Source organism: Andrographis paniculata, unplaced genomic scaffold (assembly GCF_009805555.1).
Source record: "Andrographis paniculata isolate CXL003 unplaced genomic scaffold, ASM980555v1 Contig9END, whole genome shotgun sequence".
Classification (NCBI taxonomy): domain Eukaryota; kingdom Viridiplantae; phylum Streptophyta; class Magnoliopsida; order Lamiales; family Acanthaceae; genus Andrographis; species Andrographis paniculata.
The window spans coordinates 1071449-1085824 of record NW_026137639.1 but is presented as its reverse complement, the minus strand read 5'-3'; the positions used below and the strand labels follow the sequence as shown (position 1 = coordinate 1085824).

Here is a 14376-nt window from a genome sequence, read left to right as displayed (position 1 = left end):
TTTTAAATTCTATGTATACAGTAATTATAACAACATATGTGAGAGAAAATGAGTATATTTTTTAGTGGTTTAAGAGTATATACTATTATTTATACAAAAAATATTAAAGTAACAATAAGTGATTAAGTGTTAAAAATAATTATATTATTTTTTGATCAACTAAAAATTAAAAAAATATTTTTAAATTGGACTAAAAAAGTACTCTATTTGTCGCACATACTATGTCTGCTATACTGTAGACACTGGTATTTTAGGAGGAATGTAATTAATAGATAATTAAGAATGTATTAGTGAAAATAATTATCTAATATTAAGATAACTAATTAGTTTAATTAAAATTTAAAAAAATAAAAATTTTAAAATAAGATTAAAGTGTGTACACGCTGGACATGATACGTGGGACGAATGGAGTATTATTTTTCTATTTCATAACAAATAATTTTTTTTAATTTTTAATACATTTATTCATCTTAAAATATTTAATTAAATTTCTAAAACATATTTATTTATATCTCTCCTAAATAAAATAATACTTTTGTCAACATTTAAAATTATTTATATCTATATTATTGTATATATTTTATAGATATATAATACTAAACAAATTTAAACACATAGATTTTTTTAATCATATATATTAATTTATATTTTTAAAGTATCTGCGACACAACTAAATAAAAATATTAATGTCATAACTTATCAATTTTACACTACATAAATAATCGTGTATGAAACAAATGGGTCTATTCCGAGACAGAAAGAGTATTATATTGCATAAATAAGTATTTATTATACTTTTTTCGTCTCAATTAATTTGTCCTATTTAATTTAGGTAGAAGGTTTTTTAAATATTGGGTAATTAGTAAGTAAGTAAGAATATAACAGTGAAAATAATTATAATTTAATAAAAATAATTATAAATTATGAATTTTCAAATATGATTGCAATGTATAATTATATTTTTTAAAAATTGACAATTTATGTGTAACAGAAAAAAATATAAATAATGGATAAATTAAGTAGGACAGATAAAAATATTTTTTATATTCATTTCGTTCTCAGTAATTTCTTTATTTTTTATTTTTATCTGTCGTTTATTATTTTTTTAAAATATAATTATATATTTTAATCTAATTTTAAAATTTATAATTTTGTTAATCTTAATTAAATTATTTAATTATTTTAACTTATAATTATTTTTAATATTATATTTTTAAGTTATTTAACTAAAATATTTTTTTACCTAAATTTAGGTATCTATTTAACATAGACATTATCCAGACTAAGAGAACAATATAAATTGAAAAAATATATATATATATTAATGAAAATGAACACACTTTTAACATGTGTTTATTTTGTATTTTGGTTTGAATTTTTCTTTTTACATAAGATTTAAAAAAATTATGTAAAAAAATATAAAAATAATGAATGTATACTATTCTCTTCGTCCCAATAATTTGTTTTTATTTTTTATTTTTGTTGTGCCACATAATTTGTTATTTTTTTAAAAAAAAATATAATTATACACTTAAAAAAAGAGTAGAGGTTGGGCTTATGATCGTGAGGTCATAGATTCAAACATCCGACACCTCAGATCACCTGCCACACATGGTTCACCTAGTGTGATTTTTCCGAGAATTTACTCAATGTGTACTTTTAGGTAGCAACTGCGAATTAGAAATTACTTATGACTAATCATGGATTCAAAGCTGATGCCTCAAGTCACACGCCACTTACTACAATATTTAATTACAGAATAAAGATGAACTTAAAAATATCTTCTTATAATAATGAAGTTTAAAATTACGAAAATCTTAAAAGGGAAATAAATAATCCGCACGAGTATCGAATCTGACCATATACGAATAGAACTTTCACCTGTGATTTAATTAATTCTTTAATTAATTTAATTATTACTTTCTGTGGCGTTTCCTTCCCAAAGCACAAAAGCAGCTGTATGTATGTGTGCATATATATATATATATATATCTAGAGAAAGAGAGAGAGGCGAAGAAGGCAAATTCAACGAGGGTTCTCCACCTGCCAAACTCCATTTTCTTACTATTAAAGAATGGATTGAACGGTTTCGGAGTGTGTTTGTATTGTAGGAGGAGAGTCAAGAACTCCTCGTGAGAAAAAGTCGTCACGAGATGAGTTTTCAGGTAACGATGCCGAAATAGGAAATAAGTAACAAAAAATATCTGACTACTGTTTGCTGTTGCTTTTCTTCTCATGATTGTATTTGTGGCTGTGCTGCTCTTTTTGTTGGTTCATTTGCTCGACTGAATTTTTTGAGTTGTTTCATTTGGCAGAAATTAAGAGGAGGCGTTTCGTTGATTACGATTTACGATATATTTACTGTAGGTTTCGGTTTTTGATGATTTTGATGTTTATCTGATTTTCTGTGCAGCCTGTTCAGATCTGAGATGTGTAATTAGTCTGTTAAAAAAAAAAGTGTTCATCGTTTATCCTGTTAGATGAGATCGTGTTTCTTAATTAAGTTAGGAACTCGTGGTTTTGATTCGGATTTGTTCTTAGTTTTCAGCATTTCTGTCTTTATAGGTGGATGAGTGATTGATTTCAGGACTGTCTCGAACTTGGCGACGTTGGAGCAGATTGATTGCGTTTTCCTCCATTGCAGCAGAATTTGTTGTACTCTGAGCAGTTAAGTTTGTACGGTACGACGACGATGATGATGCTCGAGGACCTAGGTTTTTCCGGTGATTTCGATTTCTTCTGCTCCGCCTCGGGGAAGGACGACGGCGATGTATACGCTCCTGATCCGGCGCCGCCTATGGAGTTGGAGGCAGAGGCGGAGGACGAGGATTACACGGATGACGAAATCGACGTGGACGAGCTCGAGAGGAGACTGTGGAGGGACAAGATGCGTCTCAAGCGGCTGAAGGAAATCAACAAGACAAAACACACCGCCGCCGCCGCCGGCGGCGGCGGGGCTGCCGACTCCGCCAAGCACCTCCAGTCGCAGGAGCAGGCGCGTCGGAAGAAGATGTCACGCGCTCAGGACGGGATCCTCAAATACATGCTGAAAATGATGGAGGTCTGCAAAGCCCAAGGTTTCGTCTACGGCATCATCCCTGAGAAAGGCAAGCCGGTGAGCGGCGCGTCGGACAACCTCCGCGCGTGGTGGAAGGACAAGGTCCGGTTCGACCGGAACGGTCCGGCCGCCATCACCAAGTACCAAGCCGAGAACCAAATCCCGGTCCCGGATCCCGACTCCAGCTCCACAGGGCCAGGGCCTACTCCCCACACCTTACAGGAGCTCCAAGACACCACCCTCGGCTCCCTCCTCTCCGCCCTGATGCAGCACTGCAACCCGCCGCAGCGGCGCTTCCCTTTAGAGAAAGGCGAGCCGCCGCCGTGGTGGCCGACGGGGGCGGAGGAGTGGTGGCAGGACCTGGCCCTGCCGAAAGATCAACTCCCGCCTCCTTACAAGAAGCCTCATGACCTCAAGAAGGCTTGGAAAGTCGGAGTCCTTACAGCCGTCATTAAACACATGTCTCCCGACATCCCGAAAATCCGAAAGCTCATCCGGCAATCGAAATGCCTTCAGGACAAGATGACCGCCAAAGAAAGCGCCACCTGGCTTGCCATCGTCAACCAAGAAGAAGCCATTGCCCGGAAACTCTACCCCGATCGATGCCCTGCCGACAGCGGCGGCAGCGCACCATTCGGCATCGACTATTGCAACGAGTACTATGATGTCGAAGAAGAGCAAAAACCGAAGACAATTCCGATAACTTTCCTCAATAATTCAGAAACAAACAAATTCGACGAAGATCATCGCGACATTCTACCGAGGAAGAGGAAGCCGATCGATGAGGCCAATTCTGTTGCAACATTCGCTTGCCCCTACAGCAAACTCTGCCACACCTTCCTCAACCGGAGCTCCCGCGACAATCATCAGTTTTCTTGCCCTTACAAGCCGATGTCTTCCTTATTCGGGACATCGAGTTTCAACGACATTAAGCCGTTTACTTATCCTCAACCGGGTGGATCGATCCAATTACCGTCGTTCGAGCAATCAGCCGGGCTCGGAGTCCCCGAAGATGGGCAGCGAATGATCGACGAGCTAATGTCGTTCTACGACAACAACATTCAAGGGAACGATTACTCCAAGAATTTATTAGGCCAGAGGATCATGTTCGAGGATGACCCGGCCATATCCGGCGACACCGCGATGTTCCATCGACCAGAGACATTCGGAAATTTCAACTCTGACGCTGCGGAAAATTTCCAATTGGTGTGTAGTCCCCTGTTCAACATGCCACCTCCGCTCGACTTCTCCGGCGGCGGTCCGGTGGATAATCCGGCGGCGGCGGTGAAACAAGACATCCCCTCAATGTGGTACTGAGAATGACGATCCTCGTCGTCAGGTATGATTCCGATTCCGGCGTCTTACTTTATTTACTTACTTTCTTGATTATCTAAAACGTCTAGAAGGTTTGGAAATTGGAAGGACATGAACTTAAAAGGATCTTTTAATAATGCCAAATATGCGTGTGTAGTATTGTTATTATTAATTAATGTTATTATTACTACATGAGAACAATAATTGTGGTTTCTAGGAATATTTTTTAAGTCTTGATGTGTCGTAGGAAGAAGCCCTCAGCGATGATTGGCTCGTGGGAATGTGTAATAAATAATGCATGGTAGAGGGGGGGGGGGGGGGGTTAGGGTAGGGTAGGGGGTAGGGCCTAGGGGGGCTGTCTTTTGTTGACTGAATTACATGGAATGACATGGTGATGAGGCTTGTATATTATTTAGTGCCTGTTTCAACTTCAATTCAATGGCTTTTCTATGCATGCGTTACTGTGTGTTTGTTTTTTTAGATAAGTTTTTATTTTCTTTTTTCCCTTTTTCTTTTTTTGGTGGATAATAAATAGTAGTTAAAACGCTAAAGTCGAGTGTAGGGGCCCAGCAATTTGTAATAGTATTTGGTTTTATTCCATCCAATGTCGTGGTTCCTAAATCCTAAGACGATGTTGACTTTCCAACCATTAAATCTACTATGAGAAAGTATTTGTAATGTAAGTTTGTTCGGGAGATTTGGATTTCAAATTTAGTGTTGATCTCACTAAAAATATCAAATTAAATATTTATTTTTTATTTTTTATATTAAACTAAAAATTAATTTTACATTCAAAATATTACATCAACACTTATTTATATCACATCATACAACTATTCAAATTTAAAATTTTTACTATTCAAATCCCAATTTAAAATTCAAACTCCCGAACAAACACACGTGTATTAAGTTTTGATTATTGGCTAAAAGTGACAAATGTGGTGATGGTTCTGATGAATTTTCTTGATCTGACGGTCCGGAAACCTCGAGTATATTATAATAATAATAATAATAATATCTGATAATGAGTAATTTGAAGGGTTCCCACGCTATGTATTTATTTACTTTAGTAGTATCAGCCGCCGTGGCCCATTTCGTTCTCATGTCTTGTGCAATAAGGAAAAGAATAGTTACAATTTTGTCTTATATGCGCATTTAAATTTTATTTTTATAATAATACTCTTTTCGCTCCATATAATTCGCGGATACTATTTATATTTTTTATATAGTGACAATTGTTTTCTATAATATTTTTTAGAAAAATAATTATATATTTTAATTGTATTTTAAATTTAATAATATATATTTTAAATTTAATTTTATAAACTAATTAATTATTTTAATATTAATTTATAATTAATTGTATTATATAATAATTATTTGTATTAATATATATTACAAAAGAAGTGTAATTAATTTTTGGGATGAAATAAAAAAACTAAGTGAATTATTATTTCTACTTAAATGAGATAACTAAAATAGAACGCGGAGAGTAACAATTAAAAAAGTTACATGCAGGGTGTGTTTGTTTGGGGATTTGGATTTTGAGTTGGGATTTGAATAGTAAAAAGTTTAAATTTGAATAGTTGTATAATGTGATATAAATAGGTGATGATGTGATATTTTGAATGTAAAATTGATTTTTAGTATAATATAAAAAATAAAACATAAGTGTTTGATTTGACGTTTTTGAAGGGAAAATTTTGGATGAATAGTAGAATTTTGGTAAAATTCTTCAAACGAACAAACCCGCAATATATCTTTAATACCTAAAACACAAAGGTGATATTTGTTCGTAAGTACACGATTAAAATTACGGCTCTGTTTATTTGAGTTTTTAAAAATTACTGTAGAATATAATTAATAAAGTAAAGTATAATTAGCAAGTAATTTAAAAGTATATTAGTAAAAATAATTATTATATAATAAAAATAATTATAAATTAAAATTAAACAATCAAATAATTTAATTAAGATTAACAATTATAAAACTTAAAATGTAATTAAAATGTAAAATTATATTTCAAAAAAGAAAATAACAAATGATGCGAATAAGATGAAAAAGAAAAATATGACCAATTTACATGGGAGTGATGTATTATATGTTTATATATATTCAAATTTCTTTTCTTTTTATAAAATTGAATTACGAATCATGAATAACTATATACTTTTATTTATTTATATATAATTTTGTTCTCTATAAAAATAAAAATAATAGTGATATTGAATATATTTATTGAAATATAAACTTTAAAAATACTTCGCGTTCAACCTCACCTTTCATAGTTACTCTTAATCATGAACGAATAAATTTCTCGAAATCTAGAATCGATCTTACCTTTACATGATGCGTAACATTGTTCGAGCACCGGCTACTGCTTCTGCAAATCCTCCTACAAAAATGGATACAAATTAATAAGACATTCATATATAACAATTCCATAATTATACAAAAAGGATGGGAGAAGAAGCCAACTACATTACAAGCTGAGGAGCATTTACAGATGGCCATGGTATATGATATTGTAGTTGCATTTACAGATGGCCATGGTTCAACTAGACCTGAGAATCCGACCTGATAGCACCGGAAGGTTTATCAACTCAACGAGAACCTAATCGGGCCTAAGAAAACAGTTTAAACTTCTGGTTTAGGATTGTAACCAATTAATGAAAAGCAGAGCCATGCAAGAAGTAAATGTTTAGTATAAGATTTGGTTCCAGAACTCTGACACTTACTTTGATGATAAAACATAACATAAAAGTAGAAAAATAACAAAACTAACAAATACCAAGTAAATTGGTTAATACATTCATTTGCAAGTTAATTTGTTATGCATTGCCATAATATAAATAGCAAGATGAATGCCATTTAATCACAGACTATAAAATGCTATCCCCAAAGGGAGTTCAAATTGCACTTTTATTGTCATGCCTTTTTATTTTTGCTTTAGCCACACAAGAACTCAGTAGCAATGATAAACCAATTTTTAGTAATCTTATTTTTTGGGGCCCATTAAATTAATTAAGAAGAGGGATTTATCGAAAATGGTGTAGTCTACTAAAACTCAACATTTCATTGAGCTGGAAATACTAAAACCTAACCTAATATTTCAGCCAACTACATATTGGAGAGCCAACATGAAATTTTGCAATATGATGACACTAAAACAGTAATATACCCAAAGATGTTCATGTCAAAATATTATTCCTTTGATGCTTAGAATATCTGTGAAACAAACATTCACAACAAGGATCGAAGAAGAGTTTTATATTTTGGTGCAATGAATTCTAGTAGAGGCACAAAAATGCTAAACACAATGGCTATCCACAAAAATTAGAAGAAAGTGCAGATTTCAAGTTGTGGTAGAAGAGGCATCCATGAGACAATGCCACTTAAAATTTCATTTTCATTTGAACTTAGTTGAATATTTTATTTTTTAATATTAATTTTAATTTTGTGAAATAAAAATAATATAAAACTAAGAAATGTGAATAGTATATTAATTTATTATTATTATTTTTTTAAAAAAAATTATATTGAAAAGTTTCGGGTAAAAAACAAAACAAAGTTAATATACTCATAAATTTTCCTAATATTTTTTTGCCCGATTTTTTTCATTAAATTTCCAATCCTCCGAAACCCCCCGCTCTTGCTGTCCACAGTCGTCTCTTCCGCTAGCCCGGCAATTAGGGTTTCTCCTTAATCGAATCGCCGACGATGGCCGAGGACACGAACGCCGCCACCGGAGAGAATCTTGACCGTCCGGAGGATACAAACGACACTACTGACCCTAACACCGAAGTTAAGCCCTCCGATACTGCCCCCGATGGCGCTGTCCCCGATATCAAGTCATCTTCGCCCCCTCCCCCGCCTCCGCCGACAACGCGTCGAGGCATCCGGGACCGTGAACGGGACTCGAGAGAACGGCGTGATGACCGCGATGTTGATAGGCCGCCACGCCGCGAATACTACGACCGCAATCGATCACCTCCGCCGCCGGCGCCGCGAGAAAGGGATTTTCATAAGCGAGGTAGGCTGAGCCCTAGTCCTCCTCCGATGGCTTACCGAGACCGGCGCGGAGGCCCGCATTCTCCCCCTCCGAGAAGATCTCCTCCTTTCCCTCCGTATAAGAGAAGGAGAGGGAGTCCCAGAGGAGGATATGCACCAGGCGACCGAAGGTGAGATTTATTTGGTCATTTCCCTGCTAATGCCCTTCCATTGGGTGTCTACAGTAGCTCAATTGATAACTGTTTATCAACTACTTTATATTGGGTTTCTTGACCAGACAATTCTTCAGGTGAAGACATCTCTATGTTTCATGCCTGTTATGTAGAAATGTCTTTGCCTGATTTATGTGCCTTTATGTGTTGGTGAGTTTAGTTGTTGTGTATCATATGTTTGCTAGATGTTTCTGTGCTGGAATTGGCCACTGTATAGCTATTTCTTAAACTAATGGCTGAAAGGTTAAGGCACATGAATGTTAACATGCAATACCTTTTTGTATCTATATTAAAATTGAATTGAACTGCATGGTTAGGAGCAATAGCAATTCAGATTAAGTCCGAAGTCATTAATGGCTTTTCCTTTCAATCACAGTTTAGTTTATTATAGTATACTATAAGCTAATGTTAATTTCTATGCTTTTTCTTTTCTTTTTCTTTTTCTCCTTTTTTTGAGGAAAAGCTGCTGTGCTAACCTTTCTTTTGAACCTAGGCCTGGATATGATTATCCCCGTGTGTATGAACGTGAGATGGGGGGGAGACTGGGTTATCATGATGAAAGACCTCATGGTAGATTTATGGGGCATTCACATGGCGGCTACCAAGGTGGTCCATCAGGTAATCATGCCCCAACTACTGACACATGGTTTTGTATTATTAGTGGCTTTCAAGGTTCAACAGACATACCATCCATCATAATTTTGTTTGTATATACACTTGGTGACTCCGTACAAGTGCTGTTTCTACTTGCTACTTCCTCCGTCATACAATTGTGCCCTCAAATGTTTGCACAAAGGTTTATATAAGTGTGTAATGATTGTTATTGTTTGCTATTTATACTAAAGAAGTACAAAAAGTGATTACTTTATTTATAAAGAAACGAGAATATTTTTCTATGACAACCTAAAAAGAAAAGTGAGCATAGATTTGGATGATGAAGGGAGTATTATCTAAAATAATTAAGTTGTTAATGACTGGACAAAACCAACAAATCACCCTACGTGCTAAATTATAGAAGATCTATTTTAAGATCAAACAATTCCATCGAATTGAGTGATTGTATGTCTGATAGCATTTTCTATACCAGGAATATGAGTGAACCTGATTATTTCAATTGCTCATGATACCCTTTTAAAGCTTCTAGGGTCTATTTCTTAGTTCAAGATCCTTCTTAGTAACTAGAATCGAAGATTAAGTAGATCTGTTCTGACCAAAGCTGGAATGGGCTAGGGTATGAACTTACAATCTGATGATCGAGGATTATAAGCTCATTCCATACCAGACCAGGCCTTTTCTGTGAGCATGGAGTTCAAATCTATAATCAATGTTGTTGAGCACATACAATGTATTACACAATAGCTTGTTCTCTGATTGGCCAGGCATTGCTGTGGTTTTTCCCTTTTTTGTTGTTTCAATCTGTAAGCACTTGCTATTTGAGCATTTGTTTCAAGAACAGATTTATCATATTTAAATATAAGTTGGACTGTGAACTTCTCTTTTCAATCCTGTTATTTTGCTCACTATATAATCTAATGTGACTGTAACAATTGTTTAACATTGGACATTGTTCAATATAATATAATCATAAAATGCTGTAATGAAAAGGATAGAAGTCACCTTACATGTTCCTGTCAGTGCCTTCACTGTGCAATTCCCATCTCTATAAAATAGTGTCATACTGTTAATTTTGAACTTTTTTCTCTCAAATATTGAAGTCTCTGTGCAATATTTTGAATAATTCATTATGCAGATTGGGAGTTGGGTCATGGTGGTTTTCCTGATGCTTCCAGTGTTGGTAGACCTCAAAGGTGTGTTTTGTCTTGTGTTGATTTCTGCATGCCAACCTTTGTAACTGTTTATTATATGATCTTCAAGAGTAGGCTTTCTTGTTATACATGTGAAGCAATAACTTAAAGCTAAATTCACCAACACAGTTTGTTGGGCTTTTCAGGGAAGGAATGATGTCTTATAAGCAGTTTATTCAGGAGCTCGAAGATGACATCTTGCCAGCTGAAGCTGAACGCAGGTTAGTCTTTCACCATTGACATTTTTTTGGCAAGTTACAATTTTCTCTTTCTCTGGTGCTCTATATTATTTTTACTAATTGTCTGAGCATGATCAGATATCAAGAGTACAGGACAGAGTACATAACAACCATGAAAAGAACTTACTTCAACGCACACAAGGAAGAAGAAAGGCATGCACCATATTTCACTTTATATCATACTTCAAACAGTGAACATTGTACTGATTTGCCTTGTTGATCAGGTTAAAAGACAAATATCACCCAACAAACTTACAGGCCGTAACAGAGCGGTAAGCAAATGCATTTTATTTGGAGGAAGCTTTCTGATGGCCGAGTATTACTTACAATCAATGTAGAATTCTACTAAAAGTGATTGTATATATACTTGGTATTCTGGTTTCCATTTGATTGATTTGACAGATCTTGTCAATGACCTTTAGGAGGAATACACTTGTGAGGAAATTGGCAAAGGATTTCCAGCTTGATCTGCAGAATGGGACTTTGGATGTGTAAGAAGAGCTGATTCCACTTATTGATATATATATATATATATTATTTTTAAAAAACCTGGACTCTAAAACAGATTTTAATGATTTAAACAGAGGTCCTAGTTTTAACCCCAGCAAAGCAGACAAATCCAACGAGCATAAATCTGATGCTGAAGCTGAAGTTGATGTAGGTGGCAAAAGAAAGTGGCATGGTCGGGGTCCCAAACAATCTGATCCTTCATCTGCTCCAAAGGCTCAACCTGTGTTTTCCGAGCCCAGACGAATTCCAGTTGACATTGAGCAAGCACAGGCTCTTGTACAGAAACTTGACTTTGAGAAAGGGATTGAGGATAATGTTCTATGTCGTGTTGATAATGATAGATCGATCCGAGATAAGTCTCATAGTAGTTCAAGTGGTCCGGTCATAATCATACGAGGTTTAAATGCAATTAAAGGTCTTGAGGGGATGGAGCTTTTGGACACCCTTCTTACATATCTCTGGCGCATTCATGGAGTTGATTATTATGGGTTGGTTGAAACGAATGAGGCTAAGGGCATGAGGCATGTTAGAGCCAACGGGAAGAATTCTGATACGGCTGGTAATGGGAATGATTGGGAGAAGAAATTAGATACCCGATGGCAAGAGAGGCTGAACGGTTCTGATCCTCTTGAGAAAATGATTTCCAAGGAGAAGATAGATGCTGCAGCCGTTGAAGCTTTGGATCCCTATGTCCGGAAAATTAGGGATGAGAAGTATGGTTGGAAATATGGGTGTGGGGCAAAAGGTTGTACGAAGCTCTTCCATGCTGCAGAGTTTGTTCACAAGCATTTAAAGCTGAAACACCCGGATCTTGTGCTGGAACTCACTTCGAAAGTGCGTGAGGAGTTGTATTTTGAAAACTACATGAAGTAAGTACTGTCACTCAGACAATTCGTAGCAAGGATATGATGCTTTTTCTTTTTTTCTTTTTTTCCTGTTATGATTATCTATGCTGTCGTTAATTGCAGTGATGAAGCTGCTCCTGGAGGGACGCCGGTAATGCAGCCATCTTTTGTGGTATGACTTGTTGATGCCTAATTATTCTGAAAATTCACTCGTGCAGTTTCTTTTTCTGCAAAAATGCTTATATGCCCGCCTTTCTGTGTAGAAGGACAAGCCTCAAAGACGTAGGTCTGCGCTGGAAGGTAGGCTTAGAGATGACAGAGGAAACCGCAGAGAACGTGATAACCGTGCAAATGGCAATGAACGACCTGATCAATCAGAGGATCCTCAATCGGGGGAATTTGCTGATGGTGATGGTGGTTCTGAAGAGCCATTATTTGACAATTTTGGCGGTCCAGGCCCGGGCATTCCAATTGCTCCGTTTCCTTCAGATATGCCTCCTGTGTTGATGCCAGTTCCTGGAGCTGGGTGAGTCTCTTTCTTTCCCTTCCCTTAAATATCAATTTTGCAGTGTAAAATCGAAACTGGACGCCTGATTGATTGTTGGCACAAATCCAATGCATAATAATTACATTACTATAATGGTTGAGACAGCATTGGGTGTTCACTTGCATATTTCATTGCATTGCAGCCCGCTAGGACCATTTGTTCCAGCACCTCCCGAAATTGCGATGCAAATGTTGCGGGAACAAGGAGGCCCTTCCCCTTTCGAAGGAGGAGGCAGGAATGGGATGACTGGAGGACCTCCTCCCCCGATGATTACAATGGCGCCGCCGCCAGCGCATCGGCAGGATCCTCGTAGCTTGAGAAGGTATGACAAAATATTGAGCAGAGAGAGAGAGAGAGAGAGTTCAAGAATGAATGAATATAACTAAGCAAGTAAGTATTATTTGCAGGTACAACGATTTGGATGCCCCGGACGATGAAGTGACCGTTATAGATTACAGGAGTTTATAAATGAAATGGGATTGATTTATGCAGGAGTGAGTGATTGAGTGGTAAGTAACTATCTTGTCTCAATCTTACTCGGATAACAATAATTAATTTTAGTGTGGGAATGAAATAGTAGATATATTACTATGTATTAAAAAAAAGAACAGGTATGCCATCTTCCTTCTCTATTGTTATATAGTAGAGGATACTACATTAAATATACCAAGGGCATTTAAATTTTCAAAGTAAATAATAATAATGTTTATGTTATTGCTGAGTTTGCTTTTGATATTTGGTGCTCTGGAAAGGCTGCTGTTTAAATGAATGGGATCTTTTATTGTGCTAGTGAAGTTTTTAAGTTCATTAATGTTATACGGCGTCATGTTGTGTAGTCACTATGTGTGTTGATTCAGTTATATGTTTCTATGTTTTAGCTTATCGACTTATTTTACTAATTAAATAGCTATTTTATGTGTTTGATAAATTGTGTTTTTTAAAAGAGTTTATTGGGTATAAAAGTTATTTGTATGCTTAACATTTTAGAATAGTTTTTTTACTTTTTTTTTTATTATTATTATTAAATATCTCGTTCACATCTACATTAATCTATATTTTTATTATATTATTTATTTTAATATATATATATATATTTAAGTTATAAATTTGAAATGATTGAAATAATTATTTTTTGTATGTAAACTATTTCATTTGTAAAATATTTAAAATAAATATAAAATAAAATATTAATATTTTTAAATTTATATCTGAACATTATTTTTTTTTTTTCCAATTAAAAATGAATATATTATAATAGATTTACTTAATATTATAAATTTACTTTTATAGCTCGTCTGTAGTTGCAGGTAGGGAGTGTTCTGCGTGAGTTTTACTGTCATTTATGATTAAATACTCACATTATTATTACCTCTTATTCCTAAATGAGTGATGGGCCAAACATACAAAAAAGCACTCATTATGGTGGTAAGCATAACCTCACTTTCTAATGAAATTGGCGTGAATTGTATTGATAATTTTTTATTTTTTTTTTAAAAAAAGAATTTAATATGATTTATATATTTATTTTTTAAATTACCCTTCCGTTTAAGTTTCGGTTAAAAAAAAGATAAATATAAAATTAGATTTTAGCACTATCAGAAATGCTTTGTTATTCTACTTGCATTCAGTGCAGATTTCATCTTGCACTACTCAAAAGCTGAAGGAAGGCAGGAAATCAAAATTAGGCTCTATTGTACGTCTGCTTCTTCTTGGCATTACACAGTTTGTCTTGTCGAAAAACATTAGTATAAACAAATAATCATTCCAAGCCAACCTAACCTAACCTAGTAAATGCCAAAGAAATGTTCCATCAGCAATCACCAACACAAAAACTT

The 14376-nt window shown here is 35.0% G+C and overlaps 2 protein-coding genes across 3 annotated transcripts; both read left to right on the top strand.

Annotated features, from left to right (window-relative positions):
- The first annotated feature begins 1985 nt into the window (after window positions 1-1985).
- LOC127244234 (protein ETHYLENE INSENSITIVE 3-like) lies at window positions 1986-4680 on the top strand. Of its 2 annotated transcripts, none has more exons than XM_051264678.1 (2): window positions 1986-2165; window positions 2588-4680. In XM_051264678.1, the coding sequence occupies exon 2, from the start codon at window positions 2693-2695 to the stop codon at window positions 4373-4375; it is 1683 nt and encodes a 560-aa protein (XP_051120635.1). In that variant the 5' UTR covers window positions 1986-2165; window positions 2588-2692; the 3' UTR covers window positions 4376-4680. The 2 variants fall into 2 exon arrangements, with proteins under 2 accessions (XP_051120635.1, XP_051120633.1); XM_051264676.1 differs by having other exon boundaries at window positions 2566-4680.
- Window positions 4681-7998: 3318 nt separating this feature from the next.
- On the top strand, window positions 7999-13260 carry LOC127244215 (serrate RNA effector molecule-like). The gene is made up of 12 exons (XM_051264650.1): window positions 7999-8553; window positions 9089-9213; window positions 10346-10403; window positions 10547-10621; window positions 10718-10792; window positions 10864-10911; window positions 11062-11130; window positions 11224-12018; window positions 12118-12166; window positions 12258-12520; window positions 12684-12863; window positions 12949-13260. The coding sequence occupies exons 1-12, from the start codon at window positions 8093-8095 to the stop codon at window positions 13007-13009; spliced, it is 2259 nt and encodes a 752-aa protein (XP_051120607.1). The 5' UTR covers window positions 7999-8092; the 3' UTR covers window positions 13010-13260.
- Window positions 13261-14376: the final 1116 nt, after the last annotated feature.

What these genes read in the sequence shown, in the direction of transcription:
- LOC127244234 (XM_051264678.1), top strand. Translation starts at nt 2,693, where the DNA reads ATGATGATGCTCGAGGACCTAGGTTTTTCCGGTGATTTCGATTTCTTC.
- LOC127244215 (XM_051264650.1), top strand. Translation starts at nt 8,093, where the DNA reads ATGGCCGAGGACACGAACGCCGCCACCGGAGAGAATCTTGACCGTCCG. An exon ending in CTACCAAGGTGGTCCATCAG is followed by an intron (nt 9,214 to 10,345) that starts GTAATCATGCCC and finishes TTCATTATGCAG; the next exon opens with ATTGGGAGTTGGGTCATGGT. An exon ending in CAGAATGGGACTTTGGATGT is followed by an intron (nt 11,131 to 11,223) that starts GTAAGAAGAGCT and finishes TGATTTAAACAG; the next exon opens with AGGTCCTAGTTTTAACCCCA.